The 24,607-nt window shown below is 39.4% G+C and overlaps 1 protein-coding gene and 1 long non-coding RNA gene across 3 annotated transcripts in view; one reads left to right on the plus strand and one right to left on the minus strand.

Moving 5' to 3' along the window:
* Window positions 1–6,115, minus strand: part of tkfc (triokinase/FMN cyclase) — a 50,182-nt gene extending 44,067 nt beyond the window's left edge. Inside the window, exons 1-3 of one of the 2 annotated variants that reach the window (XM_059975553.1) lie at window positions 5,977–6,115; window positions 3,384–3,573; window positions 430–540 (exon numbers count right to left, since the gene is read on the minus strand). In XM_059975553.1, coding sequence (XP_059831536.1) covers window positions 430–540; window positions 3,384–3,495 — 223 coding nt within the window. In that variant the 5' untranslated portion in view covers window positions 3,496–3,573; window positions 5,977–6,115. Of the gene's footprint in view, window positions 1–429; window positions 541–3,383; window positions 3,574–5,721; window positions 5,879–5,976 lie in introns of those variants that run through there. The other variant, XM_059975552.1, reaches the window with a different exon arrangement.
* On the plus strand, window positions 5,962–22,988 carry LOC132397164 (uncharacterized). Its single transcript, XR_009513292.1, has 3 exons — window positions 5,962–6,096; window positions 15,889–15,914; window positions 20,032–22,988. It is a non-coding gene; the product is annotated as an uncharacterized LOC132397164 (long non-coding RNA).
* The last annotated feature ends 1,619 nt before the right edge of the window (window positions 22,989–24,607 follow it).

The raw sequence follows: 24,607 nt of genomic DNA on the forward strand, positions 1-24,607 counted from the left end.
GAAACAGAAAAAAAATGGTAGATTGGCTAGTCTCTATGGGCTTTATCTAGATGGACTTTGAAAGCAATCTTTTCTAAGACAGTGCTTCAAAAATGGGGCACATTCTGGTCTAATTCATAAAATGATAGGCACAACAAGGGATAAAGGTAGGTAATCAAAATAACAAGTTCATTAGTGGCTATCCCATAAATATTCCAGGTACCTGTTTTCTTTAATCTGGAGCTGTAGCATGTCACTATATTAACGAATAACTTTTATAATATATACAAATCTAGTCACAATACCAAATTTAGTAATAAACATCTCCAACTTGTTGATGAGATAGACTGACTTACAGAATTTTGTTTTGCATAACTGCAATCAGTTCTTTCTATATAGTAGATGTCAAAAGGACATCTTTGGAACTTCACTATTTCATTGTGTACATACCTGCTCCCGCTCTGACCACGGTCTGAATCGCTGCTAAAATACTTCCAGTTGGAGGAGAAGTGAAAACATCTCCAGCAATAGCAGCAGTCAACATTCCTGCTCCAACATAGCCTGAAAAAAAAGAAATTTCCAAAATCCAATGATAGCCTCGGAATATAAGAGCCAGAATTCACATTTTTTCCCCTCTTTATAACTTGCTCTGCTTGGATTTTAACAATTGAGGTGCATTTTCAAATATACAGTCAGTGGCCACTTTATGAAGTAGATCTGTAGGCCTGCTTTTTAATGCAAATATCTAATCAATGTGTAATAGCAGCTCAATGCATAAAAGCATGCAGACATGGTCAAGAGATTCAATTATTGCTCAAACCACACAACGTGATCTAAGTGATTTTGACTGTGAAACAATTGCCAGTGCTAGGCAGGGTGGTTATGTGGGTACATCAGAACCTGTTGATCTCCTTGGATTTTCACACATAATATTCCCTAGAGTTCACAGAGAATGGTGCGAAAAACTAAAAACAAACCCAGTGAGTGGCAGTGCTATGGGCGAAAACACCTTGTTAATGAGGGAGGTCAGAGGAGAATGGCCAAACTGGTTCAAGCAAGCAAGAAGATGACAGTAACTCAAATAACCAAGTGTTACAATAGTGCTGCGCAGAGGAGCATCTCTGAACGCACAACACATGAAACTTGAAGCGGATGGGCTACAGCAGCACAGGACTGCATCAGGTTCCAATCCTATATCTATTAAAGTGGCCACTGAGTGTATACATCTGCAGCCCCAGTGTGTTAAACAATTCCACCATCCGAATTGCTCTAAAGGAATGCATTTTAGAAAAAGATTTCTAATGTATATACAATATTTGCTTAATTTTCATTAAAATGAGTACAATATTTACATCATCTATGGATTAAAAATTGTCATCCATGAAGGAGTCCTGCAGTGTTCAGCAACACAGGTCCTGCAAGTTTGCAGTGCTCTGTCATATTTAATTCAATTTTCAAGTTTTGAAGGTTCAGACCAAAGCAATAAGCGGAGAAAAGCTGGCAACAATGCCTACATTTTCTGAACTAATTCATCAGATAGGAGAAGCAGGAAACAAACCTCCAATTCTTCATTCAAACAGTCTCACATCTTGTCTCTCTTACGTTGCTGATCATCGTACTTGACCAGGATGCCAAAGTAAAATTAAACCCAAAATCAACAACCCAACCCAAATCAAATCATGTCAAATACCATACAAACATCGACTATACACAAAGCATTGACTTTGTGTCTGTCTAACCTACACCTGTACTGCTGCTTCTGTCCAATGCTAACCCACTGAATGAAGCATGGCTGATGAACAACCAATGACCTAACATTTTAATCCTTTAGGATGATCTTCAGCATTAATGGGTCTACCAACAGAGGATTTGTATTACCTATTTATCTTCAACTGAACAGCAGAACTTTTCACCACTTTGATGTGATATTCCGAAAGAACTTTGAACCACATTTTAACTACATCAATATTACCCTATTATCATCTCTGTAACATTATCCTATGATCTACATCTTAGTCTTTCTGACCTCCTCAACTGTGGTTTTATTCCTTCTAGCCTTAAACTGCTTAAATACTCTCCTGGCTGGCTTCCTTTGTGCTCACACCCATTAATTTGGCTGATGATAGGATGGGGAAGTCACCTGCTCCCCAGCCGATAAAAGCCTACATTCATAGCTGATTCACTGAGCTGTACTGACACACATTTAAACAGCACAATAAGTTTAAAATTCTCATCCAGCTTCCAAATCCATATTATGCTTTGTCCTTATCTTTATTCACTTCTGTAATCTTGTCCAATTACTAATAAAATATAAGACATAAGAGCAGGATTAGGCCATCTGACCCATCGAGTCTGCTCCACTATTTCATCATGGCTGATCCAATTTTCTTCTCAGCCCCAATCCCCTGCCTTCTCCCCATATCCCTTCATGTTCTGACCTATCAAGAATCTATCAACCACTTCCTTAAATATACATAAAAACTTGACCCCCACAGCTACCTGTGGCCAAGAATTCTACAGATTCACCACTGTCTGGCTAAAACAAGTTCCTCATCTCCATTCTAAAACAACACCCCTCTATTCTGAAGCTGTGTCCTCTTGTCTTAGACTCTCCCATCAGAGGAAACATCTTCTCCACGACCACTCTATCAAGGCCTTACACCATTCAATAGGTTTCAATTAGGTCAACTCATTCTTCTGAATACAAGCCATTGCCATTCAAAGTTGAAATTACTTCAGTGAATCTTTTTTGAACCCTCTCCATTTCACCACATCCTTTCTAAGATAAGGGGCCCAAAAGTGCTCTCAAACTCCAAGTGAGGTCTCACCAGTTCTTTATAAAGTCTCAACATTACATCCTTGTATGTATGTTCAAAATACACATTCTTGATGATCACTCTTAAATGTAAATGTACAGCCATTTATGAATAATTTGTAAAGTCCTGAATAAAAAGCTTGATTAGCAAACAAGGCCTACATAGTAAAGGAGGACAATGCATTCGTGGGACAACACATTAAAATACAAATGGCAAAGAGTTAAGATAGTTGTTTTTTTCAGAGTGAAGGATCTTGAAGGAATAAGTTCCAGTACCACTGCTTTTTCGGACATTTTGTTAATTACTTATCTATTGGCTCATCAAAATCACCAGGTTGTTTTAACACACCTCAAAAGGCAACCAAGAGCATAAGTTAATATCTCATGTAGAAGATGTCACTTTACAAAAGCAGCAGTTTTCTAGTATTTGAAATGTGGGATAGTACATTGAGTTCAAAACTACCTAACTCAAAAGTGAAACCATTATCAGCTGAAGCAACTGAACCGATTGTACCTGCTTGATCCATTATTAGTAAAAAGTTTAAAATCTTATGGAGATTTACTAAGATCAACATTTTAAAATTGATACCTGCATGAGCTGGTTCATGTCCCGAGCCTCCTCCAGACAGTAATGCCACTTTGCCTTTAATGTTCTTTAAGTCCGACCTGATAACGATACGATGTCCCTGCACCAGCTGCATTCCTACATTCCAGGCCACGAGTCCTTCCAAAGCATCATCCACACAATGTTCCACAGAGTTTGTCAGTTTCTTTGAATGCTAAAGCAAGAGGATAAATTAATTTCTCACTCAAAAGACTGAATATCAGCTTTCTAAGCCGTTCAATTTACACGTTGTGGTGTGTAATCTTCTATCCAACAAACTCATTTTAGTTTCACTACTCTCAACACCATCACCAGAATGAAAATCCGGGGGACTTATTTTCAATCATTCAGCATCCAACACCACCCCAGATGACTCCTAATTTCACCCCTGGGAGCAACCTATTCTCTTCTGCAGATTTGCAAATATACCTACAAGGAGACCACAACCTTGAAATTGAGTTTGGAGGCTTGCACGCCTCAATGACCTGGAGAGTTATGTTGGCTAGAGTCAGGACCCTGTACTTTGGTTCTTGGTAGGGTCACCCATGCTAAACAGGTCAAAGGCCAGTTAAAGAGTGATCCACCAGTCCTCTAGGTTTGGGGATTCAGCACAGGGCTAACGACCTTGACCGGTTAAAAAAAATTGTTACAGAAACAACAAAGAGACCTTCTATGTCTGCTTGCAATGGTATGGACAGACAGAGATGGTGGACCCTCATTGCTGCCCTAAACACCAACAGTGCAAGGGGCAGTAAGTTGCAAATACAGAGAATGCAGATTAAATTCTTTCAGAGCATTTAAATATGTAAGGCCCTATCAAGTCTGATGTCCTCTGCAGCTACAGTCAACTTCCAGATTTAGTGAGTTTTGCATCCCCTGCAGAGGTGTAGGAGACAGCATTGTCTTAGTTCAGCTGGCTAACAGGAAGCAGATAGCAATCATGAATTAGTTTCTTCTAGTTGGGATTGGCAAAGAATTTACTACACAACCTCAATTTTTTCACAATTTATGTGAACGGCTTAGATGTAGATAGATCCTACAAGAGGGCAATGAAGGGTGATAGAAATATAGAGTTTAGGTTACTAATAGATCTGCCTGGATCTTCTTGAATGAAGGAAGTGACTTGGAGAATTAAGTGGTCTATTTTCTGTTTGTTCATTTGCATATCATTTTATAAATGTAGTAATATAATTGTAAAGAGATTTTTAGTAGAAAATAGTTACTTCAGAAAGAAAAAAAAGCTCTTATTTGATACTTCTCAATTCCAAATGGACACCCAGAGAAATCCATGGCCAACAATAGCTTCTGAAAGTTGCCATTTTTCAAAAAAGAGAGTTGGTAATCATGTTAATCATAGGGTGCGTCCTAAAACAACCATCTGTAAAGGGGTTTTAATTAAATGAATGTTGGCAGTAACAGTAAAACTGGCTACACTTCATCAAGTAGCACCAAAATATATTTAATGTACATCTGAATAGATTGATGGAGGATTTGGAATTTCACAGAGCAAGAAGCAGTCAGGAAGTACAGCATTCTCTCAGCATTGCAGTGAATGTAAGCTACCTGAGACCTATGAGGCCTGAACATCTGTTGACTCAAAACAAATCTGTAAGTGACAAAAAATATTCATTGTTTTGCTCCATGTCACTGTTGCTAAATTTTTCACATACTGTACATCGATGGTTTAAATGTGAAAATCATGATGCCATTATCAGTGATATAACCCTCTGCAATATGCTATTAAGTTTTGCAAAGTCATGTGTTTTTCAGAAGCTGCACATTCCATAATGGAATAACTGTCCAATTTACTCTGAAGTGATGAAGTAAAGAAGGGAATAACCCCGGGAAATGGCAGGTGGATGGGAACCACACTGCCCTTTGAGGAGCAGTTCTTTGGCCACAAGGAAATAGCAGACCAGGGGACCTGGTGATTACTCTTCCTAGGTTAGTCAGTATGGAGACCCCCTCTATAGTTATAATCGTTAAGCTAGTGATGGTTGCAAAACAGCTTCTTTAAACCACAAGCAAAAGTCAAAGTTGACGTATTGAAAGGCTTTAAAATATAAGGTGCTTTAGCAACGAGCAACACAACAGACGGATGTGGTTTCTTAAATGCACTCTTTAACTTGTCACTTTAATATAGTTTTTAAACGCCCATGTATTGCAGGTGGTTCCCTTCAAAAGTCCTCTCTAATGATACCCCAATTGTCAGGCGGCGCTCGCCACGGCGACTGTGCCTTGTGATCACTGCCGGCTGGAAGGCCCCACTCTCCCGTCAGGTGGACGGCCGCTCACCTAACCCCATCTTTCCCCGGATGCTTACGTGCATCGCTCAGCTTGGTCGAGAGATCCCGCGCCGCTGCTTGAAATCAGACGAACTGACAGACTTTGGTCGGGAAGGCAGACTGCAGCAGCGGCGAAGTGAGGAGGTGGAGCCCGGGACAGACATGGGTGGAGCTGGAGGCCGAGGCCCAGCCGGCCGGGAGCCCGCCTCCCTCGCTCTGGAACCGCCTGGTGGTTGGTAGCGGAACCCCGCCGCCAATGAAGCTTGGTCAAATTGAGAGTTACCACTTCTCACCAAATCTCGATAATCTGGTCGTATAATCGCTGGGGGAACATTCGTTGGGTATCAACTTGTCCAAAAGCTTGGCGACATCGCTCGACGATGGCGGCTCTGCCGATCCTCGCCAGCTGAGAGGTTGTCTCGTTGTTTCTTTCCGTCTCTGGGCGGTCTCGACCATCTGTGGATCAGCTCCTCTGCGAGTGTTGCTGTCGTCTTGTGTGAGATAATGGGCTTACCGCATTGATCCCAGAATAGGGTCAAGAGTAGGCCATTCGACACTGCTCATCTTTCTAAAATATTTTGCTCCCGCCTTCTCCCCATATCCTAATCAACATACAGAAATGTATCTCCCTCCCTGGAAAAATGAATAACTAGGCTGCCATTGCCTTCTATGGTAGAGAATCCATAGTCCTTGAACGTAGTTCACTGAAAGCAACTGTACAACAAAGAACAATACAGCACAGTACAGGAACTTCAGTTCACAATTTTGTGCCGATCCTTAAACCCAGCCTCCCATATAACCCCCCACCTTAAATTCATCCATATACCTGTCTAGTATTCTCTTAAATTTCACTAGTGTATCTGCCTCCACCACTGACTCAGGCAGTGCATTCCACGCACCAACCACTCTCTTGAGTAAAAAACCTTCCTCTAATATCCCCCTTGAACTTTACACCCCTTACCTTAAAGCCATGTCCTCTTGTATTGAGTAATAGTGCCCTGGGAAGAGGTGCTGGCTGTCCATTCTATCTATTCCTCTTAATATCTTGCATACCTCTATCATGTCGATCCTCTCATCCTCCTTCTCTTCAGAGAGTAAAGCCTTAATCTCTGATCATAATGCATACTCTCTAAACCAGGCAGCATCCTGATAAATTTCCTCTGTACCCTTTTCAATGCTTCCACATCCTTCCTATAGTGAGGCAACCAGAACTGGACACAATACTCCAAGTGTGTGGCCTAACCAGAGTTTTATAGAGTTGCATCATTACCCCGCGATTTTTGAAAACTCTATCCTTCGACTTATGAAAGCTAACACTCCATAAGCTTTCTTAACTACCCTATCTACCTCTGAGGCAACTTTCAGGAATCTGTGGACATGTACCCCCAAATCCCTCTGCTCCTCCAACTCCCAAATATCCTGCCATTTACTTTGTACTCTGCCTTGGAGTTCGTCCTTCCAAAGTGTACCACCTCACACTTCTCCGGGTTGAACTCCATCTGCTACTTCTCAGCCCACTTCTGCATCCTATCAATGTCTCTCTGCAATCTTTGACAATCCTCAACACTATCCACAACACCACCAACCTTTGTGTCGTCTGCAAACTTGCCAACCCACCCTTCTACCCCCACATACAGGTCGTTAATAAAAATCATGAAAAGTAGAACCAATCCTTGTGGGACACCACTAGTCACAACCCTCCAAACCGAATGTACTCCCTCCACCATGACCCTCTGCTTTCTGCAGGCAAGCCAATTCTGAATCCACCTGGGCCAAACTTCCCTGGATCCCATGCCTTCTGACTTTCTGAATAAGCCTACCATGTGGTACCTTGTCAAATGCCATACTAAAATCCATGTAGATCACATCCACTGCACTACCCTCGTCTATATGCTTGGTCACCTCCTCAAAGAACTCTATCAGTCTTGTTAGACATGATCTGCCCTTCACAAAGCCATGCTGATTGTCCCTAATCAGACCATGATTCTCTAAATGCCCATAGATTCTATCTCTTAAGAACCTTTTCCAACAGCTTTCCCACCACAGACATAAGGCTCACTGGTCTATAATTACCTGGACTATCCCTACTACCTTTTTTGAACAAGGGGACAGCATTCGCCTCCCTCTAATCCTCTGGTATCATTCCCGTGGACAACTAGGACATAAAGATCCTCGCCAGAGGCTCAGCAATCTCTACCCTCGCCTTGTGGAGAAGCCTGGGGAATATTCTGTAAGGCCCTGGAAGTTTAGCCGTCCTAATGTATTTTAACAACTCCAACCCTCTTCGCCCTTAATATCAACATGCTCCAGAACATCAACGTCAGTCATATTGTCCCTCCCATCATCAAGTTCCCTCTCATTGGAGAATACTGAAGAGAAGTATTCATTGAGGAAGTCGCTCACTTCCACAGCCTCCAGGCACATCTTCCCACCTTTATCTCTATTCGGTCCTATCTTCGTTCCTGTCAACCTTTTGTTCTTCACATAATTGAAGAATGTTTTGGGGTTTTCCTTTACTCTACTCGCCAAGGCCTTCTCATGCCCCCTTCATGCTCTTCTCAGCCCCTTCTTAAGCTCCTTTCTTGCTACCCTATATTCCTCAATAGACTCATCTGATCCTTGCTTCCTAAACCTCACGTATGCTGCCTTCTTCCATCTGACTAGATTCTCCACCTCACTTGTCACCCATGGTTCCTTCACCCTACCATTTTTTATCTTCCTCACCGGGACAAATTTATCCCTAACATCCTCCAAGAGATCTCTAAACATCGACCACATGTCCATAGTACATTTCCCTGCAAAAACATCATCCCAATTCACAACTGCAAGTTCTAACCTTATAGCCTCATAATTTTCCCTTCCCCAATTAAAATTTTTCCTGTCCTCTCTGATTCTATCCTTTTCCATGTTAATGCTAAAGGTCAGGGAGCGGTGATCACTGTCCCCCAGATGCTCACCCACTGACAGATCTGTGACCTGACCCAGTTTGTTACCTAATACTAGATCTAGTATGGCATTCCCCCAAGTCGGCCTGTCAACATAACTGTGACAAGAAGTCGTGGACACACTAGAGAGGAAAAAGAAAACAAATGGCCTTCATTGTAACTTGATTTGAGTGCAGGATGGAGAGCATCTTGCAGTTTGTGAGGCACCCCATCTTAAATTAACATGCAATCTTACTTGTTCTTGCCATGGAGAGAGCACAATGAAAGTTTATTAGACTGATTATTGGATAAGATGAGAGATTTGGTGGATTCAGCATATATACACTTAAGTATAGAGGACTGAGAGGAGATCTCATGGAGACCTATAAAATTCTAACAGGTAGAGAGGCTAAATACAGGAAAGATGTTTGCGATAGCTGAGGTCCATAGCTAGAGATCACAACTTCCTGATACTTAGTATCCAGTTTATACTGAGGATGCTTAGATGAGTACAAATTTTTAATTCAGTGAGCCCATGGGATTCTCTACACTGCAGTCCAGAAGCTGGGTACATTTTGTCAAAAGATCTGCAGGAGAAACTGGATGGGCCTTGTTTTCTGTTACTTGTTAACATACACCGTGATGAAGAGTTTAGCAGTACAAAGATAAGGAAATCTAGAATCATAGAATATAAGACAGATGACCAGAAGTTTGCTATGGACACAGTGCAAAGACAACATTGTTTAAGGCCAATGTTTCTACCTATGGTGAGATTTTTAAAAAGTAAAAGATTAAAGATGAACTCTTATTTGTCAGTATATTCAGTGAAATGCATTGTTTCCATCACAGTCCTGAATACGTGCTGGGGGCGGGTTGTAAGTGTCTCCATGCATCCAATGTCAACATAACATGCCCACAATTTACTAACCTGTATGTCTTTGGAAGGTGGTAGAAAATTGGAGCACTCAAAGGAAACTCATGCAATCAAAGGGAGACCATATAATTTCCTTACAGATATAAGGAGAAATTCAGCCTTGCTTGCTGATGCTTAAAGTGTTTCACCAGTAGCTTTGCTATCATGCTGCAAACCAGCAATCGTTTCTTACGTTGAAATCTTTAATGCAATTTTGAATAGCAATGTTTTATTTTGCCAGTGTAATGATACCAAAACTGGTGAAGTGTGCTTAGATAATCTTTTTTTGGTTAAGATTCTTGCTGCTGCATTTTGAACAAGCTGCAGCCAATTTACATCTTTCTTGGGCAATTCTGAAAAGAGTGCATTACAGTAGTGTGTGTGCACCTTAACTCCTGGTGGAGTCATCGGGGCACCGTCATGACAAGCTTTTTGCACTGATCTTTTTGGTGATTGCCCATCGTACAGTGTGTCTTGGGCATCTGAAACCTGGCTGAGCCTATCCCTCTCCAGGTTTTTTTTACAAGGTTGAATTGCTAGCTCGATCCAGGTACAGTAGGAGAACGTGCAAGGGAGCTGACTGGATTCAAACTTTGCACCTCTCACCTGGATGTCCAGTGCTGATGCCACTTTGCCACTAGCCAGCATTACAGTAAATTAATTGGCTAAAAACAAAACTGTGGATCAATTTTTCTGTATCTTGTGATGTTGTAAGAAATCAAACTCTTGCAATGTTTCTTAAGTGAAAGAGCACAGTCTTAACAGTATGATTAATATATGATTTGAAATTCCGTTTAAAATCAACAATAGGGCCTAAAATCTTTACCTCTGGCTTGATTTGTAAGACCTGATGACCGTTTATTTCTAGGATTTACGCTTCTTTAATTGCTTCCAAACTTTCTGGGTTGTTTTCTTATTTAGTTTAAGAAAATTCAAATTCATCCATTCCAAGCTAAAAGACTAGGATCTATATCACAATTCTCTTATATTGGTTTGGAAGGAGAATATCGCATGAAGGTTGAAAGGTTCTGATATGAAAGCAATAGTTATATATCAAAATATTGTCTAGAGTTTGATGGAAGTCACACCAACTTTCTGGTACTTAATCCCTAGCCTATGAAATTATTTTATTTAAATATTTTTCACCCTACTTCTTCCCTTTTAAGATTCTTAAAATCTATATCTATAATCAGACCATTAAACGTCTTTCCAAATATTTTATCATCTAATTATAAATTTTATCTGAGTTTCACTTGATAGTACTTCTTTCAAACACTCTGGAATATTTTATGTTGTTACTTCATGCCCATAATAAGTGTCTTGCACTCTCCTTTGCTGTGAGGCTCAGTATTCCCATAAATGCAGTTTAGTACATAACACAAATACCTTCCCTCCATCTTAAAATTAATCCTTTTGCAGAGAAAGGCTTTGAAGAAGAAGGTAATACTTTTTTTTTCATTTTTTTGACTGGTTAACATTGTCAAGGGTAACATTTCAGATGGCCCCTCCAGAGGGTCACAGTGATTTACCTGCAACATAGTAGTCTAATGGCTGATTTAAGTGTTAAGACATAAAGAAAGCAGATTTCTTCCCTAGATGATTATGATTGTTAAGGCTAGTTGTTTTTCTCCCTCAAATTCCAGATTTTTAAATGGATTTGCACCCACAGCAGCCATATTGTAACTTATATTTAGGTCTCTGGATTGTCAGTCTAGCTTCTGGATTGTTAGTACAGTAATACACTATGTCACCAATAGAAATGAACTCTGTCTGATGAGTGTAAGCAATTCCATGCATCTACAGTTCTGAAATGTTGAATCCAAATTACTTGTTCTGTTTTATTGACCAGCTAGTTTACAGACAAGAAGGGCCTGTTTTTATATAGCATCTTTAGTGTTATTAAAAATGTCCTTTGGCTCCTCACCAAACGAACAAATTTTTGAAAATAAGCTTAATGGTGCCTTATCTTATGAAGCTTCTGTTATAAAAGTAAGCGAGGGGAGGTGTGCAGGTTCTGGAGTTTCAGGTGACAATTGAGAAAAGATTATCAAACAAGGTATCAGTTTCACATCTGTGATGTTTCCTATCTATTTAGCCTTGGAATGGTTGAAGAAGCATACCCTGATTATGTAGCTTTCTGCTCGAAATTGTTCTTAGTCTTCACATTTATTATAACAGGTATTTCAGATTTCTGATATTCTTCTTGCGATTGGACAACATCTGTTGAGACTGCAGGGTCTAGGCTTGTGTATACATTTCATATGGGTTCTTGCCCATGTTGGGCTTGAAGGAAATTAGATGGCAGACTTCTTGCCAAGCAGTCACTTAAATATAGTGGTGCCCTGGCACAAAAGGGAGATGAAAACCATAATTAAAAAAGTCTATTCAATCACTGTGACAACAAAGTTGGGATAATGATCTGGATGATAATGTTGTTTACTAGATCAGCAATTTGCAGGTGACACCATGATTGTGGTGTAGTGGACAGTGAGGAAGGCTATCATGGCTTGCAGAAGGATTTACATCAGCTGGAAAAATGGACTTACAAATGGCAGAAGGAATTTAATGTAGACAAGTGGGAGATTTTGCACTTCGGTAAGACTAAGCAGTGTAGGTCTTACACGGTGAATGGAAGGGCACCGAGGAGTAGATCCAAGAATACAGGTTCATAATTCATTGAAAGTGACGTCACAGGTAGATAGGGTCGTAAAGAAAGCTTTTGGCACATTGGCTTTCATAAATCAGTCTATTGGTACAGAAATGGCATGTTATCTTGAAGTTGTATAAGACGTTGGAGAGGCCTAATTTGGAGTATTATGTGCAGTTTTGGTCAATGCCGTACAGGAAAAATGTAAATAAGGTTGAAAGAGTGCAGAGAAAATTTACAAGTATATTGCTGGATCTGGAAGACCAGAGTTATAAGGAAAGACTAATTAGGTTTAGGACTTTATTCCTTAGAACATTTAAGATTGAGTGGAGATTTGATAGAAGTATATAAAATTGTGAGGGTAAATGCAAGCAGGCTTTTTCTACTGAGGTTGGGTGGAACTACAAGCAGGTCATGGGTTAAGAATGATAAGATTAAAGGGAACATGAGGGGAAATTTCTCTCATAGGGTGGTGAGAGTGTGGAATGAGCTGCCAGCACAGGTGGTGCATGTAAGCTCAATTTCTACATGTAAGAGTAGTTTGGATAGGTACATAGATAGTAGGGGTGTGGAGGGCTGTGGTCCTGGTGCATGTTTATCAACAGGCAGCTTAAATTATGTCAGCATGGACTAGATGGGCTGAAGGGCCTGTTTCTGTGCTGTACTTCTCTGTGACTGAAAAGAAAGGATGACATTTACATAAAATTCAGAGGATGGTGGACACTCAACTGGGAGATGTTTATAAAAGGAGGGAATACGTTATACTTAAAAGTTTACTTATTGGACATACTATTGAATAATTCCTTGTTCAGAATTAATATGCATGATGTGGGTGCTTGTAGGAAGTGCACTTGCCAGGAAACGGTACAACAAAAATTGTTTGAATGCAAAGGAAACATATGATTGCCGAATTGAGATCTTTGGGACATAGTTTAAGATGGAAAATTTGTTAGGAAATCACTGCCATTGTATTGCACATAAGTGCATATTTACATTTCTGCAAAACATCAGGCTTCTTGATATTATTTGAGTTTTCTTTTGGGAGTAAGGAAATTTAGTGAATATACTTCCTGTCTCTTTGCTCCACGCTTCAACTCGGTAGATGGTGGTAATGCACCTTGCAATGGCCTGCCAACCACCATTAAACTTTACAAGGAAAAGTAGAACAGGACAGGTTCTAGTCAGAAGGAAGAACAAGGATGGCAAGGTAAGAGAGCTTTGGATGTCAAGGGAGGTGATGAATTTAGTTAAGAAAAAGGAAAAGTATGTAAGGCTTAGGAAGCTATAATCCCCTGAGGATTATGAAGAAACCAGAAAAGAGGGAAAAGGGAATTAGGAAAGCCAGGAGGGGCCATGAAAACTCCTTGGCAACTAGGATTAAAAAGAATCTCAATGCATTCTATACATCAGGAGCAAGAGGATAACCAGGGAGAGGGTTATCAAGGATAAAGGGACATCTGCTTGGATGTGAAGGATGTGGGTGAGGTCCTTAATGAATACTTTACATCAGTTTTTGCTGAGGACAGGGAGATTAGTGCTGAGAATATTAATGTGCTAGGGCATTTTGAAGTAAAGGAGAAAATAGTGTTGGGTCTCTTAAAAACCATTAAGGCAGATAAATCACCAAGGCCTGATGGGATATACCCCATGTTATTGATAGAGGCAAGTGAAGAGATTGCTAGGGTCTTGACTGATATCTTTGTGTCCTCTCTAGACACATAAACGCCCCAGAGGACTAGTGAGTAGCTAACATTGTTCCATTAGTCAAGAAGGGAACCAGGGATAATCCTGGAAACTATAGACAGTGAGGCTCACACCAGTGGTAGTGAAGTTACTGGAGGGAATTCTTAGGGATAGGAATTATGAGCATTTTGAAAATTAAATAATTATTTATTGAGAAAAATGATTCAATATTATATGTATATGTATTTGTTGTAAGAAGTATGTGTACCTTTGCTTTCAGTAAGGGGTATAACCCCCTTCTATAGCAATAACTTTAACTAAACATTTCTGGTAATTGGTGATCAGTCCTGCACATCAGCTTGGATGAATTTTAGGCCATTCCTCCTTAAAAAACTGCTTCGACTATGGGATGTGGGTGGGGTTCCTTGCACGAACTGCTTGCTTCAGGTCCTTCCACAACATTTCTATAGGATTAAGGTTAGGACTTCGACTCCGCCATTCCAAAACAGGAAATTTCTTCTGCTTATAACCTTTCTTTGGTAGGCTGACTTGTGCGTTTGGGGTCGTCATCTTGCTGTATGACCCATTTTCTCTTGAGCTTCAGTTCACAACTGATATCCTGACAATTTCCTGTAGAATTTGCTGATACAATTCAGAATTCATAGTTCTATCAATAAATGGCAAGTCATCCTGGTCCTGGAGTAGCAAAGCAGGTCCAAACCATGGCACTGCCACCACGTTTCACAGATGGGAAGAGGTTCTTATGCTGGAATGCACTGTCTGCTTTTCGCTAAACCTAATGCTTCTCATTTAAGTCCTATTTTGGCCTCATCATTCCGCAGAACATTCTTCCAGTAGCCTTCAGGCTTATCCACAGGGTCTTTAGCAAACTTTAGATGGGCAGCAATGTTCTTCTTAGCAAGGTCCTTGCCAACGTACCATGCACACCATTGTTGTTCAATGTTTGCCTGATGGTAGACTCAAGAACACTGACATTAGCCAAAGCAAGGGAGGTCTGTAGCTCCTTAGATGTTACCCTGGGGTTCTCTGTGACCTCCTGGAATATTGCACACCTTGCTCTTGGAGTGATTTTTGTTGGTCAACAACTCCTGTGGAGAGTGTCAACAATTTTGAATTTCCTCCATTTGTACACCATCTCCTGACTGTGGATTGGTGGCGCCCAAACTCTTCAGAAATACTTTTGTATCCTTTTCTAGCCTGGTGAGCATCGACAACTTCTTTTCCTGTGGTCCTCAGAAATCTCTTTTGATCGAGGCATGGTACACTTCCAAAAAACCTATGTGATGAATATCAGACTTTGATAGTGAAGACCCAGGTTTATGTTCTTTAAGTAGGGCAGGCCCTCCCACACTCACACCTGATTGTCATCCCATTGATTGAAACACCTGACTCTAATTTCCCCTTTAAATGAACTGATAATCCTAGAGGTTCACATACTTTGTCCAACATGTAATTACATGTAACATGTAATATTGGATAATTTTTCTCTATAAGTAAATGAACAATAATAATTTTTCATGTTATTTATTTAATTGGGTTTCCTTTATCTAATTTTAGAATGTGTGAAGATCTGATTACATTTTAGGTCATATTTATGCAGAAATAGGGAAAATTCTAAAGGGTTCACAAATTTACTAGCACCACTGTAGACAGACTATCTGTTTCCCTGGATTGAAATATCTAATACTAGAGGTCATGCATTTACTGTCAAATGAGGTAATTTTAACATGTGAGGAGCAAGATTTTTAAAAAGTGAGTGGTGGGTACTTGGAATGTGCTGCCTGGGGCAGATATATTCAGGGCTTTTATGAGACATTTAGATAGGCATGCGAATGTGAAGAAAATGGACGAATATGAACCTTGTGTAGGCAGAAGGGATTAACTAAGCTGGCCATTTTATTATTAATTAGTTCAGCATAACTTTGTGAGTTGAAGGGCCTGCTCCTCTGCTGTACTGTTCTATGTCCTATGTTACTAAAAAAAAGATAAAATGAAGCAATTTTTCCTTTGTCTACAGATGTTAATAAGGTGATGAAAATTCAGGTAAGCCAACACATTCTTTAATTTTATTAAAATTCATAAACACCTTCATCACATTTTAATCAAAAAATACATCAAACCATTTAACAGTGTATAATATTGAGCAAATTATCTTAAACACTGTAGCATTATCTCAGTCGTTTGTAAACTAAGTTTGAAAAAAAAGAGACCAACATCTTAGTTATTCCTATTAAACATTTAACATGCCATACAAACATCTCAGTAAATTAGTTTCATGTTTCTCAGTTCAGATTCAAATCAAATCAAGTTAGATAACTTTAAGTTTAAATACATTTTTTAATGTCAGTTTATATGGAGATAGGCTGTTACTGTTTACAAACTAAATGTTGCGCTTTCAGCACAATTAGGATCTAATCATTTTATTTCCTAAAATATGATTGAAGAAATACATCTGCAATGTTCTTAAGTGGCCATTATTTTTACATTATAAGTGTATTCAGAGCAAGTTTTGATTTCATAGATACCTTAGGGAACAAGTCAACTTCTTTGCATCTGAGGAAGTCTGCCTCTGTAACTCAACAGCTGTTGAGAGGAGGTATTAAAGAGTTGGGACTTGACTTTTTTACTGTTACATAGAAAGAGCTATAAGAAGTCGAGAAGCAGAGATGTGGAGAGGGATGATTCCCACTATTGGACTCTTGTTCCAAACAGACGCATCATTGACCTTCTGCTAATGCTTCGGAATTACCATCTCCTGCCTCTTGCCAGACCTTGAGGTTACGTCAACCAGATTGTGAGGCTTATCTCCCTATCATCAGTTACAGAAAGTTAGGCTGCAAAGTGGGAGACTGTGTCTTTCTCAGCTGAGATTGATGATCAAGATTTGAATTTCCCTTCTGAGGCTGATGTTTGAGGTTTAAATTTAGATGCAGGTACAATGCTCTGGTGCTGGAAACCCCACCTTAGAGTGTTTCAGTTTAAAGGCAGTGCAAGTATTATGTACCAAGTTTTACTATGGAATATACTTATATACAATGCTTCTATGTAGGCTAATCCTGAGCTTGAAATTTAGACATTTATTCATAAAGCCTCCTTTCCTCTTAAACTATTCACAATTTTGTGTATATCTCTTTGAAACTGCTATTGGCACAGCAAGAAGTGCTTTATCTGTAATTCTGTAATGATTTTCTAATCTCCTCTTATATATTAACAAATCCCCTTGTATATCAACAATAGGTTAGTTAATTTTATACTTTATTATCAGGCTCTGAACTCCAAGTCTTAGTAAGTAACACTCTATATTAACGCTGATTAGCTGCTGGTCAGAGTTCAGCTAATATTTGCTGCTTAAACTAGAGGAACACCTCCACTGCAACTACTTTCTCCAGCTGATCATTTCTCTAATTTGATTTGAAAGATCCTTTGAAGGAAGGACAGAAAGAAGCTGGGATTCCCAACATGCAGCTTTGTCTACCTAGTAGACTAGTGACTGAAAAAACAGAAATTAATTTGCTCAGAGTGATTTTTCCACTCACATGTAATTACAAACAGATCATATATAAACAAGCAAGACGAGGCAAATACTACAATGCCCAGTATGTGACCAGTTGTAACAATGCATCTGGGTAAACTACAGCTGAGTACAAAAATAATTTGTTACTGTTTAAAATAGTTTCTTAAGTCTTTTTGTGTTTGCTTTTGTGAAAATTGTAGTATGCAGTTTTAACAGATTTAGGATTAAGAGTTCACAACCACTCAAACTCTTAAGATCCATGAAGGTATCAGGGGGTGATTCCAAACATAAATTGAACAGAGGCTTAGAGACAAGTAGACGGATACAAATAAGATTCGCATCTTGCTGTATTTCAATTATATCCTCTAATTCTTTTTGACAAAGGCTGATAATAATATATACTTATAAGTGTGAGATGATCTGCATTTGCTTATCACTTTGTCACATCCTTGGGAGTCCAGCAATACTAACAACAAATTAATTTTGATTCTTGAAGTGTACACTTATTCAAAATGGACAGATGCATTAGTTGTTCATCGCAAGGTGACGCACAATAAATTTAAGGAATGACCAGTTCATCTGGTTTTGCCTGACAAAAATAGTTTTAGTCAGGACTTGAAGACAATTGGCATTTGGGATCTTTTGTATCTGTAGAATATATAGAGTGATCTCAGCTTTTAAAAAAATCTCCAAATATAATGTGAGAGTTGGACTCTCCTCTTACAATTACACTTGGCCAGGTTCTCCATCTTCACCTCCACCTCCAACCCTTTCTTCTTTTATTCACTTACCTGCTCTGCCCTGACAATGCTACTCCAATCCTCTTTTTATACTCTCTGAAGAATGAGGTAATTCACTTAAAACATACAAGATTTTAAGAGAGATTAAGACCTTAGGGTCCTCAAACTAGTGAATCTGAAATTTGGAGGCAAAGTCTCCAAATAGGGGATGGACCATTTTGGACTGAGAAATATCTTTGATCAAGGAGTTAGAACTCTGTCTTTGAAAATTCTGTCATTCAGTATATTAAAAGCTGAGACTTGTGGTTTTAGATAGTAAGGGAATCAAAATATAGAACATAGGCAGGAAAGTTGAGTTGAGGAGGGGAGAGGATCAGAATGATCTTATTGAATATCAGAGAAAGCATAAAGAGCCAAACAGCATATTCTTGCATTTTTAAAATATTTGTTGTTGACACAGTAAAATATATTGTTTGTAGAAAATGTTCTTAAAGATTGATCTCATGCTATTGATAGATTTAAAATTCTGGTCATGCCCTTCTTGAATACTCTTCTTAAAATTAATTTTTGGCAGAATTTAATCTTTTCATCTATAGTTAAAGATGCCGTAGTGTATTTAGTATTACAGTAATATTTGAGTAATATAGTAAATATATTGCTTACTTAAGCATACTTGTTTACCTAATTTATTATGGGTTATATAAGAAGTACATGAATGGCAAATGTCGTTATCTCACCACATCATATGTCAATGTCTCACTAAAAAGAAAAACTAAGTTGGCAAATATCCTGACTCTTGTATTTTTCTGTTGATTTGTTTCTGGAGTTAAAAAAAGTAACAGTGGCAATGAGATCAGTTTAAAATGAACCATGGACTGCTATCTGCATGTTGAAGTGCAGCATGTTTTTCTTCAGAAGGGGAGAGAGACATGCAAGTTTTTTTTAAAAAAAGTTTTTCTTTGGAGGGGGTGGGGGAGAGCGAAAGAGAGAGAGAGATGTTCGAGTTAAAAAAAGACAGAAAAGAACAAAATTAATAAGCAATGTGTACATTCATAAACACTGAGTAGCGGGTGTTGATAATAAAAAAAAATTAAAAAGCAGAAATGGCTGGCTGCTTTGGAAATATAGATGTGTTCAAATGCACAGCAGATAACTATATGATGTATACTAAATGAATTGAACAGTATTTTGAAGCAAATTAAATAGCTGATAAAAAAAATGAGTGCCCGTGTTGCTGAGTGCAACAGGTGGAAAAGTATACAGTTTGCTTAGAAGTTTAACTGCTCCACCCAAACCAGCCAAAATGAGCTTTAATGATATTGTAATAAAATGAGGAACATTTAGGGACAAAATCACTGTTGATTGCAGAATGCTTTGTTTCAAAGTAGAATCCAAAGGAAGAGTCCATTTCAGCTTGTGTACCTGATTTGAAGAAAATGTTTTAACATTGTCATTTCTGTGATGGGCTCACTTTGATATTGTTTAGTTTGTGGAATCTTCCAAGAAAGCATTCAAAAACAGCTCCTAACTGAAGCACAACTCACATTTTAAAGAGTACAGGTGTCCCCGGCTTTACGAATGTTGGCTTTACGCCACTTCACATTTACAAAAGACCTAAATCAGTAACCTGTTTTCACATTACAAAGAGGATTTTCGCTTTTATGAAAATTTTTCCCATATAAATTAATGGTTCTTCGCTTTACGCCGTTTCAGCTTAAGAAAGGTTTTATAGGAATGCTCTACCTTTGTAAAGGGAGGGACACCTGTAGTTGAAATCACTGTATTAATTGAAACAGCATCCAGAGACACAATTGAGGCAGTTAGAAATGAAAGTGAATATGAACAAAACTGCAATATCCAAGCAGAACCCTAACTGGCTGAACAAATTGTGTTACTCTTGTTGCAGGGGCTCATATACACCAAACCCATTCAGATTTAAAGGCGAAACTTGCAGAAAATGCAATAGAATAGGACTTGTATAAAGAGCATGAGCAGGAGGGGAAATGAAGGAACTACATGTGGACAAGAAAAAGACAAAAAGAGTACTAATCTGCATGCTGTCGATGAAAAATCTGATAATGATGAAACTGACACAGGACTGCATAGCCTTAAGATTTACAATTTGAATAAAAGACAATAAAAGACAAGCATTGTCTGTTTGTCCATGATTTTGATAATTCACATTATTTGACAACAATTTGGATAATGGAATTGATAGCTTTGCAGCAAAGTTTGCAGATGAGATGAAGATGGGGGGGGGGGAGGTAGTGCTGAGGAAGCAAAGTGATTGCAGCAGGACTTAGACAAATCGGAAGAGTGGACAAAAAAGTGGCAGATGGAATACAATTTGGGAAATGTATGATAATATAGTTTGGTAGAAGGAACAATAGTGCGCACTGTTATCGAAATGGAGAGAAGGTCCAAACATCTCAAGTGCAGAGGGACTTGGGAGTCCTTGTACAAGACTCCCAGAAGGTTAATTTACAGGTTGGGTCTGTGGTAAATAAATGCAATGTTGGCATTTATTTCAAGGGGAATAAAATATAAAAGCAAGGAGATGATGCTGAGGCTTTATAAGACACTAGTCAGACCACACTTGGAGTATTGTCAACAGTTTTGGGCCCTTTATTTCAGAAAGAATATGTTGTCATTGGAGAGAGTCTGGAGGAAATCCACAAGAATGATTCCAGGAATGAAAGAATCAACATGTGAGGAGCATTTGGCAGTTTTGGGTCTGTACTCACTGGAATTTGGAAGAATGCAGGGGAATCTCATTGAAACCTACCGAATGTTAAAAGAACTAGATAGGGTGGATATGGAGAGGATGTAGGGCCATCTAGAACTGGAGAACACAGCCTCAAGATTTAAGGGTGACCTTTTAGGACAGAGGTAAGGAGGAATTGTTGTAGGGGGAGAGTAGTGAATCTGTGGAATGCTCTGTGGTGGAGGCCAAGTCCGTGGCTATATTTAAAGTGGAAGTCAATAGTTTCTTTATTAGTCAGGGCATCAAAAGATATGGTGAGAAGACAGGTGTATGGGGTTGAGTGGGATCTGGGATCAGCCAGGATGGAATGATGGAGCAGTCTCAATGGGCTGAATTGCCTAATACTGCTCCTACGTCTTAAGGTCTAAACAACATAGCTTACATCAGAATCGAATAGCAAATGAATTAAAATGGAATTGGTCACTGCCAGAGCTTTTTCAGTTATTCCACAAAATTAGTTTGAATGTCATTTCAAATATACTGAACTGAAGCCTGCAGATATCCAAATAAGCACTTATTTGGAGAAAAGATAACTCCTGTGGGAATGACATTTGCAACAGGAAAATACAAAAATAACAAGCCACTTTGAGTTTGTCTGTGGTAATAACAGGAGGGCTAGCATTATGGGGCTGTGATTGACCGAGACAATTATAACTTGATTTGAGATCAATCCTCCATTTGCATGCCACATACCCTGTAAAAGCAAATTAAGAAAAGTACTGGCTTTAGAAAGCTCAAACGTATCAAGGGTAAAATAGTTTTAAAGAAAAATGCCACATCCAAGTTTTAAAAAAACCATCCGATTCCTTGTACCATCCATAATAAAGAAGCCAGTGAGCTAGTTTGCACAGCAACTGAAGGAATTCTTCCTAAGGTTGAGTGGAGCCATGGGCCATGCCAGTGGTCCCAGTAACCAAGATCTGGTGGTGATAATGGCACCATCAACCCCATATTGCAAGTGGATCAATACCCTCTGCCCAGGACAGAGGATATCTTTGCAAACCTTTCTGGAGGGAAACACAATCAAAATCTATTTGACTGAGGCCTACTTACAGATGGAGATGGAAGAAGAGTCCAAAGTGTTTCCCACCATAAGTACTCACAAAGGCTTCTTTTTGGAGTAGCATCTGCACCTGCACTCTGGCAGAAAGCTATGGACTAGGTGCTGCAAGACTATCCAGCACTCAGTGTTACTGTGAGAAGGACGTAGAACATCTCCAAAATCTCAAGACTATGTTAAAAAGATTAGAAAATTATGGGCTCAGAGCACAATGCCACAAGTGTGAATTCTTTAAACCAAGCATCACTCAGTAAGTGGAGCTTAGGAGGATGATGGTGACAAGTGGCGACTCCTTTGATTGCATCTTTGGAATAGCTCTACTTCTACTATTAATATCTCTATTTTTCCCTTTCAGGGTTCTTTTCAAGACCCTGACCTGGAGTTACACGCTGACTCGCTGACTTGGGTTTTTGTGGTAATGGGATCCGCTCTCAGGGTCTCACGACCGACCGCTATTCAATATATGAAGGACGCGGCCTAGAAGACTAGCATGCCTTCAGGGTTCCAGGAATTTGTGGCTCTAGAGGCATGCAGACTCAAGGTCGGTGCCTCTGCAGGAAATCATGTCATGGGAGATGGAAGATCGAAAGCAGCAAGCTGTCTGCTGGATCTATGCCCAGCCACTGGAGATCTTTGGGCACAGAGCTCACAAAAAGTGACGCAACAGACTTTTAACATCGTAAATCAGTGAATTGTTTGTTATGTCTCCCCTCTCGCTATGTAACGAGGACACCTCTTTTTCCCTTATTAGGGAGAGAGACAGAGCCTGTGGTATGTCGAATTACTGGATAATTTGAGTAGTCTTTGGGGTACTACACGTCTTTATTGATGCTTTGCTGCATACTTATGTGCTCGGTGGGGGGCGCCAATGCTTTTTTGCTGGTGGGGGAGAGGGGATTATTGCTTTGCTGCTGCTTATGTGTGGGAGGGGGAGCTGGGGGGCTCTGGGGTTCTAACATTTAACTGTCATTCATTCTTTGGAGCATTCCTCTGTTTTTGTGGATGTTACGAAGAAAAAGAATTTCAGGATGTATATTGTATAAATTTCTCTGCCATTAAATGTACCTTTGAAACCTTTGAAACTTACTGTGGTTGCACCATTGACACACAAAGATTACACAAGCATGCAGAGAAATTTCAAGTAGTGGTGGATGCTCCAAGGCCAAAGCATGTGTCACAGTTTTGGTCCTTTTTAGGATTTGTCAATTACTGTAACGGGTTCCTGCCAAACCTGGCTACAGTGTTCTACCCTTTGATCTCATTACTACAGATTGGGAAGAAATGGAAATGGACAAAGCAATGTGAAGTGCCTTTCTGAAAGGTAAAGGAAAGACACTGCTCACACATTATTGATCCACATCGTCCAGTGAAGTTTGCCTGTGATACCTTGCCCTGTGGCATGTCTCATGTCATGAGTGACAAAGCCAACGCCCCACAGCCTTTGCGTTACGCTCCCTTACCACTGTTTCAGTTTCAGTTGTATGCAGGACACATAGCTGAGACAAGTTGAGGGCTCCTCAAACAAGGAGGTTCTATGTTTCACTCCTGGACCTGCTGTCCAGGCGAGGAACTACAGAGGTAATCAAAAGTGAGTACTTAGAAAGATTAAGGATAGAACTGGACCACTCTCCTACACAGTGGAGTTTGCATCTGATGTCATCTGGAAATGACACATCGATCAGTAGAGGAGAGCAGAGTCAATTATTAGAGAAGAAAGATGTTCCAGAGCTGTCAAAACTACTTCCTGCAGTCCCAGAGTCAACTCCCACAACCACCCCAGAACCTGAGATTGTTTCACAGCCACAAGCCTCATCCACAAAGCAGAGTGACCCCCTTGTCAGGAAAGCAATTGTCTAAAGAAAGAACTCCTCCACAGCGATTAAATCTCTAGGCCTGAATGGGACGATTTAAAATATACTCTGCTGTGGATGTGTATATTGTAGCTGTATTAAATAGTGTACTATGTATATAAGATAACTGGAGAGCAATGCATAACATATTGGAGTTGAGATGCATTCTATATTGAGTTAGTGTTTATAGTTAAGCAGGGAGGAGTGTTGTCTATTTAATATTACAGTCCTATTTTACTAATATTGTAAATAGGTTGTTTGATTAAGCATTCTTTATTTGTTTACATAATTCATTATTGATTATATGGAAAAGTACATGAATGACATTTGTCATTTTGCCACTACATCATATGTGAGCCCCTCTCTAAAAAGAAAAAACTAAGTAGACAAATATCCCAACTCCTATGTTTTCCTTTCAATTAGTTTCTGGAGTTACAAAACAGAACAGATGCAACCTAAATCAAGTATGCTATTTAATGAAAATGGCTGCAAATGATCAAACTTCAATTAATTTACATTTTACAGCCCGCAGTTGCAGCTCAGAAGATCTGTTTCATTTAATTATTGTTTATTCATACCAAAATCTGTTACATTCACTTACTTCAGATAGATTCTTTGTAAGAACTACAAATATTTTTGGCAAAGCATTGTTTTCTTTTTGATTATCTAATATAATATGTAGCATCCTTAAAGCCGAAAGGGTCCATTTTACCTCAAGAATGCCACAGCATTTGTTATGTTCCAATACCTTCCTCTTGATGACCATACATTCTTTTAAAACGAGTTTGTAATGGTTTTCTTAACTTAC

This window comes from Hypanus sabinus, chromosome 7 (assembly GCF_030144855.1).
Source record: "Hypanus sabinus isolate sHypSab1 chromosome 7, sHypSab1.hap1, whole genome shotgun sequence".
In the NCBI taxonomy this organism is placed as follows: Eukaryota; Metazoa; Chordata; class Chondrichthyes; order Myliobatiformes; family Dasyatidae; genus Hypanus; species Hypanus sabinus.